This window comes from Antennarius striatus, chromosome 9, assembly GCF_040054535.1.
Source record: "Antennarius striatus isolate MH-2024 chromosome 9, ASM4005453v1, whole genome shotgun sequence".
Taxonomy (NCBI): Eukaryota; Metazoa; Chordata; class Actinopteri; order Lophiiformes; family Antennariidae; genus Antennarius; species Antennarius striatus.
The window spans coordinates 2,322,469-2,330,920 of NC_090784.1; the positions used below are offsets into that span (position 1 = coordinate 2,322,469).

General features: G+C 43.0%; 1 protein-coding gene across 1 annotated transcript in view; it reads right to left on the reverse strand.

Moving 5' to 3' along the window:
* The window catches only part of stt3b (STT3 oligosaccharyltransferase complex catalytic subunit B), a 57,577-nt gene extending 50,866 nt beyond the window's left edge, over window positions 1–6,711 (reverse strand). Inside the window, exon 1 of the mRNA XM_068323253.1 lies at window positions 5,669–6,711. Coding sequence (XP_068179354.1) covers window positions 5,669–5,946 — 278 coding nt within the window. The 5' untranslated portion in view covers window positions 5,947–6,711. The remainder of the gene's footprint in view (window positions 1–5,668) is intronic.
* Window positions 6,712–8,452: the final 1,741 nt, after the last annotated feature.

Genomic DNA, 8,452 nt, shown 5'->3' on the forward strand with positions numbered 1-8,452 from the left:
AGACATGAAGAACAGATAAGTTCACCATGAAGCAGGAGGAGGAATCACCAAAAGAATCCTACACAATATACCTGCTTTCTAAGGCTATAAAGCAGTGTTCATGTCATACTGCTCAAAAACCAACCTACTGACAAACACCAAAAAACAAACTACTGACAAACGAACAGCCACGGGCGAATGACAAACTTCCAAAAGCTGGTAACACCGCCTCCTAAAAACACGTCTGCGGACACTTAAAGAGCTGACTGGTCTAAATTACAGAAGCACCTTTCAATAACAGGCAATCTAATTATACTGGATCAAAATGTCCATATATGTGAATGTGTATACAACGTGAGGTAACTGGCCTCCTGACACAATGATAGTTGAATCATGTTTCATTACAGTCCCGTTTATTTGTTCAAACTGAAACAGGAAATATTTGACACTATTGGACCTGCATCTCTGCCTTGTATTTCCTCAGACCTCCACTGTTGTCACATGACGAATAAAACAGACCCAAAAGATGGCTCCACTGTGTTTCTACTGACCTGCATGGTGGACGAAGGGGGTAGCAGTCCTGCCCTGAATAGGCTACATGAATGACTTTCACCCAACCCTTGATCTTCTCAGCTGTTTTAGACAGGACCAAGTCACACATTTTGATCCATTGCCCAGGGAAAGCACTGGTTTCTGGTTGACTGACTGGTACTGAACAATCAGGTTTCAGGCCCGGGGCACAAACCGCCATCACTCCCGTGACCAAGCAGGGTTCTCAGCTAAAGGCTCCCAGCGGGGGACAGCAGCACTGACTAGACTGGTACCCATAAATCATTGGCTAAAACACTGCCCGACTCCACACCGCTGGCAGACGCCACTTTACTGCACAATGTATGCGAGACGAACACAACAACTTTTGACTGTCATCTAACTAACTTGTAATAATAGAGATTGAATGGCTCTAACTCGCTCCATCATTTGAGCTCAACAGCAGTTGACAGACGACAGGATCCATTGTGATCTTTGCTTGGCAATTCCCTCTAAAGACCAGTATTGAACAAATGAAGAAGTTACGTCCATTTATACAGAGTTTAACATTAGTCTGGGTCCTGAATTCATTTAATCCATTCAACAGTTCCTGCGGTACTTTAGTAGAAGAATGTTTCACCTAGAGGGGCTTTGTTCAGACAGTCAGTCGTCAGTTTTCCTGACAACTGAAGCATCTTTATTGGAGGTGTGTGGATTTCCTAAAATACTCCCCACACACAAGTCTCATGAGAGTTAATGTTAACGGTGAACACAGCAGGTATGAGCTTTGATTCCTGTCGGTCCTGAAGGCAAGAGCACGATCACACTGGTGAGAAGTTGTAAGTCATTTTTTCTCTCATCACATTTTCTCATCAGGTGCTGCTACACCTGTTCAGCCTCTCGGTTCTGTGGAAATGAAACAGAGAACTAGTAGCAGTTGTTGTTTCACCTTTTAGCCAGCAGCAGAGATAGCAAAGGAAATAAATTGAAAACAATAACAAAATAAATTATTTGGTTGCTCCACAATTTGAATATTTGCGCAGAAGCCAAGAGCAGTTAGAAGTCAAAGAACTGGAGACACGACGCGAGCTCCTCACCCCAGAAACAGGAACAGACAGGACGCAATGTAATGGGGACAGATTGCTATTGTGTTGTTGTTGTTGTCATGACATTTGTTTTAGAAGCATCATTCAACACAGTGAAATACGAAATATCACACTCGATGGCAACAGTGCTGTTATCTACGACACGTCTTCTATTTGTTGGCATTCCATTTAAAAATTCCACTCCAGAACGGCCTCATGCCAACATTCTTTTGTTCAGCTTTTGAACAAGAGTCCCATTTCTTCACCTGGACAATATTCAAGAAACACTACAAATTTTTTTTACTATAAAAACTTAGATAAGAAATAAACACTTTCTGCTAAATGAATCGCTATTAACCTGAAACATGAACAAGAATGTTCAGTTAACATCGAATTTCAGTGACTTGGCAAATGGGAGCAAATCAAAAAAAGCTTTGTACTCGAGTACTGTAGCATCCATCGTGACATGGAGACAGAAACACTGGCACCAGCACTACTGATAAGAGTTCACTCTTGCGGACTTCGGTCAGAACAGTACAGCAGCGCTGTGTGCAACTTTATCAACTCTACTACATCAAGGAAGTACAGGACAGCACCGCCAAAACCTGCCAAAGTCTAATAGATGGACGTGTCACAGTACTGCTCTACACAACTAAAAGGTCTTCATCAGAGTATAAACTGATACAAGTATTGATAAGGTATACAAATTTCATTCTGAGGTCTTCCGATGTTATGTGTTTCATGTACTCTTGCATACTGAATATTACTTCTACGCTGTGGTACAAAAGAACAAACGGTACAAAACAAGGAAAAACATATATTTTACCACCTCAGACAGAAGTAGCCGATCCAGTAAGAGGTGTGTGGAAAAGCTGGAGGAGTGCTCAGCGGTTAATGCTAACCACAGCACTGAACAAAGCAACCTGCTTTAAAAACGACATCACCGCATCTTTGGCGAGACGTTCTCCGTATGATAAGAAACGAGAAATGCAGGAACAACATCACCAAAGCAGCCGCCATTTGTTTAGCACATGTAATGCCAGTCCAAAAGGTGGAGAAAGCTGGCTTCAAAAAGCTCGATTAAAAGCTGGACCTCAGATATGACATCCCATTGATGAAATATTTAAGACTGCATTCCCCTCTATGTTGAAAGAACAGTGAGCTGTGAGATGTGTAACATTCTTTCACTATGTGTTTTATACTAATAAAATTATACAGTAGTACCTCAAGATACGATTAACTCGACATAAAAGTTATTTGAAATACGAGCCGTCGCTTTGTTTTCTTGTTCGAGACGAGAAAAATCCAAGATACGAGCCGTCCACCACTAGTTGGCGAATGGATACAACATCATCTGAGACCGGATGTCGTTCTTTCCCACCTGTTGGCGGATGGATACATCATCAGTGAGACCAGATCTTGTTCTCGTTGGTGGAGTAAAGACGTAGCTTGTGTGTTCTCGTGACTTTTGCTGTTCTTTTCATACTGAATCATTGTTTACGTAACTTATATATAATTAATTATGCACAGCACAATGTCTGTTGACTTTAGCCAGTCACATCAGGTCACCAAAGTCAGCTTTTATGGTTTTATTTATTATGAATCTTTCAGGGCAGTGAATTGTAATCACTTCAAAACTCTATTCCACATTCAATTTAAATCACATGACTGTGGCTAAAGTCAGAATTGAAAAGATTTCATGTGACATGAGCTGATCACAGCAAATATCTAAAAAAAGATCTGATTTGATGAGGAAAAACATTCAATCCACTCTGCCACTCAGTAAGAAGGCAGCGTTACATGCGATTATAATACGGACAAATGAAGAGTGGTTCTGATTCGCTTCAGCCATAGTTGTGTCTTGTTTTGATCATTCATGTAACTCTCACCAGATCATTCATGCAACTACAGTAGACATCAGGTTACACCGCCTGTATTCTTCTGGAGCCATTCTACACGGTGGCAGCTTTGAGCTCAAGATGACAGGTGGATCAGGAACCGTCTGGAGTTCCAGCTCAACAGATCAACCTCCAGTGAGTTACACACACGTGTACGCACTGAAGGTGTGATGTTTCTCTGCGATGCTGTTCCATGTATGATTAACACAGCCTGTTCAAGCTGACCCTAAACCCTCAAAGCGTTCCCAATCATCGACCGGCCGGCTGCCTGATGCCACTCCTGAGCTGCTTCGCTGTCAGAACCAACAGCGTGATCCAGCTTTTATGAAGAAAAAAAAGACTTAACCAACATCAAAAAGGCACATCAGAGAGAGTGTGTGAGGTGATAGAAAAAGAACAACCTGGATATCGGAAGAGTGATATAACTAGTTAGTTCTTCTTTGGACATAAGGGAACTGTCATCAAACAGCGATCTGAAAAGGCTGTAAAAGCTGCTGCTTTCATCCTCCTGAATGCTTGACAACCCTTGATGTTCCCTCCATGACCTCCAAAAATCTGATTGCTCCTGTGAATTTAAAATCTGAAAGAACACAGCGAGTTCAAACTCCAGCCTTGGGTTTCTCCAAGAACTTCTTGCAAACACAAACACGCAAGTAAACACACAGACATACACACAGCAAGGGTAATCCATTAAGAATATACTCACTTTGTGCTACTTTATACTGCAACTACTGTGAAACAACTTTATGTAAGCATAATTATAACTGACATTTACATGAGGTGAGGCAGATGTCTTGGCTAAAGTGCTGTAATTAACATGTGACATGTCACACTTTTAATGTAAAAATTAAATATTTGCAGTTTGTTAATTTTGTGACACCACCAAGAAATGACTTTCCCAGATGTGAAACAATAATTGATCCTTCTTGAGGAAATTGTGAATATTCTGCATCTGATGGTCTCCAGCAGAGGAAACAGACACATAAAGCTGACATCCCTTCACCCACCCTTCATCTGCTTTACCAGACATTACCAATCTGATAGCAATGAGAGAATGATAGAGCAATAATGCAGCGTGTGAAGAAAAAAAAATTCACTGCATGTCATGTTATGTTAGAGTTTCAGACAGTGATACACAAAAACCTGAAGGATTCTGGTTTGGCCAAAGCTCTCAAGGCTTCTTTCTCTTTTGTTAAATGGAGACATGAAGCTGGCAGTTTAATCCACAGGGCTGTTCCCAGAATAATCATTAAACGCTTTCAGTGATGCAATGCTGGATGGAGCCAGGAAATATTTCCTTGGAGGACAAATAAAAACAGAATGAATAATTTCTCTGGGAGATTTCACTGGCCAAGCAGTGAGGACGCTACTCTGAGGTTTATGTTATGAGAAGTGAACAGAAACATGAAAAAGTACAAAACACACAGTGACTTGCAGCAGAAGCTGCTCACTGGATCGCGTCAGCTTTTATATGAAAAGTAAAACAAGTGGTGAACCAGTTTTTACAGACCAAGAGTTTTATAGATTGAAAAAACTAAGCAACAAAGTAAAAGACATGATGATTGTAGAAGAGATGATTGTGGAGAATGGATATTTATTTTTCTTAATTTTGTCTGTTGTTTTTTTTTTAGTTTGGTAATTGTTAAATCGTTTGATGTTTCTTTGTTCAGAAAACACACAGTGTTATTGAAAATTCTCTTGTCGTGAATCTCTTTTGGATTTTTGTGTCAACGTGATTATTGTGTGATTTCACTTTTATGAATAAACGTGATGTTAAATTTTAAAAATCATCAAATCCGATGCAGCAGAATCTGCTAACTTGGACTGTCAGAAGCTTCCTGGATCAGTGTCAGCGTGGGCTTCAGCCCGCTTCCGGGTTCACCCCACGTGACCTGCAGCTGTCACCGCTGGCCCGCGGTGACCCCTCCGCGGTGACCCCTCCGCGGTGACCCCTCCGCGGTGACCCCTCCGCGGTGACCCCTCTGCACCTTCACCGTGAATCACTTCAGAATGAACTACTGCAGCTGTCATTAGCAGGACGGAGGGGAAACCGTTGGAAAACAAGCGGGCTGAGCTCCGGAGGTCCCCCCGATGGACGAACACCCGCCGGACGGTCTGTCCGATGCCCACAGGTGAGGACATGTTTGACCGGAAACTTAAATGGGTTAACGGACTCACCAGGGGTCGAACTCGTGGATGATGCTCTCGAAGCGGATGACAGCGAACAGCCTGGAGCTGAAGCCGGCCAGCCAGGCCAGGAACAGGACGGTGAAAGACAGCAGGGACTGCCACCCGGCCGGCTGCGACAGGCCGCCGGACAGACCTCCTCCAGCCCCGGCGCTGGGTGCTCGCTCCGCCGCCGCCGCGCTGCTACTGCGACCATTCCCCGAGTACGACGCTCCGGAGTTCAGTGAAGATTTGTGTTTGTGTTCGGGAACCGCGTGATGCTCCGCCATGTTCTCCGTCAGCCCGGTCGGAGCGATCGAGTGAAGCAGGCGATCTGTTACCGACACGTAAGACCCCCCTTCTCCCTCTAGCTGCCACGCTCCACTTCCGAAATCACTTGCGCCACCTTTCCGAGAGCTCCGTACCCCCAAAACACCGGCTGTGATCCCAGCCTCTCTAATCGGACTTCCTGCCAACTACAAAAGCAGCTAAATAATCCGTAGTAGTCACATAACAGCCCGCTTCTGCACCATATTGGAAGTTCCACATGCGGCTCAAGCGGTTCCTCTCCTTTCGGGGAGCTGGATGAGGGGGCGGGAGCGACGCGTGGAGCAGGAAGCCCTGTCAGCCAATCACAGCGAGACAGGTACGGCCAAGCGGACGACAGCTCCCAAACGAACCAATCATACATCAGAATGGGTTTGACAGACAGTTCAAGTGACCAATAGTGATTGAGAAGCCCGACGCTCTGTCGCTGGAGGAAAACGAGTCTCGGTGGATGACAGCGGGAGGAGCGTATGGCAGGAGAGCAGCGTCAGGCCGCTGGAGCTCAGAGAGCCAAAGAAATAAATGAACTCCACAGGACAGCTGACATGTGAAGAGGCGAATGATGAGGCACCTTTAACACAGGCTTAATCCGTTATTGGTGGCTTTGTCAGTGAGCAATACATATTTTTCGTTCTGTAACTCAGTAGGAAAAAAACACAATGTTGTATTTTATTACATTTCAATAAAGTTGCGATATCAAAGGGATGTAAAAATGGATGAAACCGTCTGCTTCCCTGGTTTAAGACGGGGGTCGAACTCATTTCCACCGAGGGCCACATCAGTTTAATGGCTGTCCTCAAAGGGCCAGATGTGACTTATAAATGTAATTAAATGTAACTCAGTGTAATGTAAAATAAATTTAACTACTCCTTAATGTTAAATAACTCTGACTTTATTACTTATTCACGTTACAAACATTACAGTTGAACAGAAAAAAACACGTTTGTTTGTTTCTCTGTTATAACATAAATCATTTTAATTCGTCAGGTTATTAAACCCACATAAATCCATCAATCAAGGATCAAACTATCAATGAATAAAGAAAAATAACATCAAACACAAGTTAGGACGTTAACTTTGTTCAAAACATTTTTGTCAGAGTTAAAATGGGATTTATTACTGCATTATGGGAAATGTAGTTTTGGTCAAAGCACACTTTTGACCTATTTATTTTTAGATACTCTGACCTTTTATGCTTTCGAGGGCCGCAAATAATGATGTGGAGGGCCACATTTGGCCCCTGGACCTTGAGTTTGACACTAGTGCTTTAACACACACACACACACACACACACACACACACACACACACACACACACACACACACACACACACACACACACACACACACACACACACACACACACACACACACACACACACACACTCTCTCTCTCTCTCTCTCAGAAGCTAACAGCTAAATTGGTGCAAACCACATTTCCCTCCTTTAAGACTAATGCGTTTGTAGATGTTCACTGATATAATAAACTTAGTCAACCAGACTAAAATCAACCCGAAGCGGTTTTTTTTTAACACGCCTGGGTTCATTGAGGCATTTGCATGCGTTGGTGCAATATTCTATTCCCCACGCTTTTTTCCTCACATGACTAATGTTACACATTGGCCCATCTTAATGACAATATTGATGTTGAATTTCTAAAAAAATATTCAAAAGGAAGTCGGTATGTTAAAAAATGCCCTGAACAGGTACACATTTATGAGCTCATGCAAATGAAACCATTGAAGCCTTGTCACACCTTCACTATCATGTACGCATTTATGGTTTACCACAGCGCAAAGCAGCAACAACTCAGCTCACCACAAACTGCATCCTGTGAGTCAGACAGAAAGATTGTCACAGATTTCACAGCATCTGTGAGCATTGGAGCGGTAGATTATCTCCCTCACCAGCTGTAGGTCACTTTCTACCATTTATTGGTGCAGCGGGGATTAAACTTACTTCGACACGTTATTATCACTGTTCTCATATAGGTGCTACAGTTCTGCAAGCTGCATGTGAAGGCCATATATTTGGTGATCACTGCCACTTCTTACATCAATATATTTACCTGCATAGTCTGCAGAGGAGAAATACAGAAGAGGTATAAATTCAGTAGGTGAAATAGACTTCTTATTTTCAACAACTTCTAAGAGGGAATGTGATAGAGCTGTGAAAAGGTGAAGCTTAGACCTGCATGAAGATGAAAACAATTCAAAATAAGGTCACCCTATGTTCCTGCCTCTTCTGGAAGAAAGTATTCACTATAGCCATTTCCATCCTCTTTTCAAAGTCAACCACCATCTGTCCTTCTGCGTTCCTCTCCTGGACACCAAACCTGCCCATCACCTCCTCATCACCTCTGTTTCCTGCACCAACATGTCCATTGAAGTCTGCTCCAATGACAACTCTCTCACTTCTAAGCATGCTCTGCATCACCTTATCAAAGTCCAACCAGAATTTCTCCTTCTC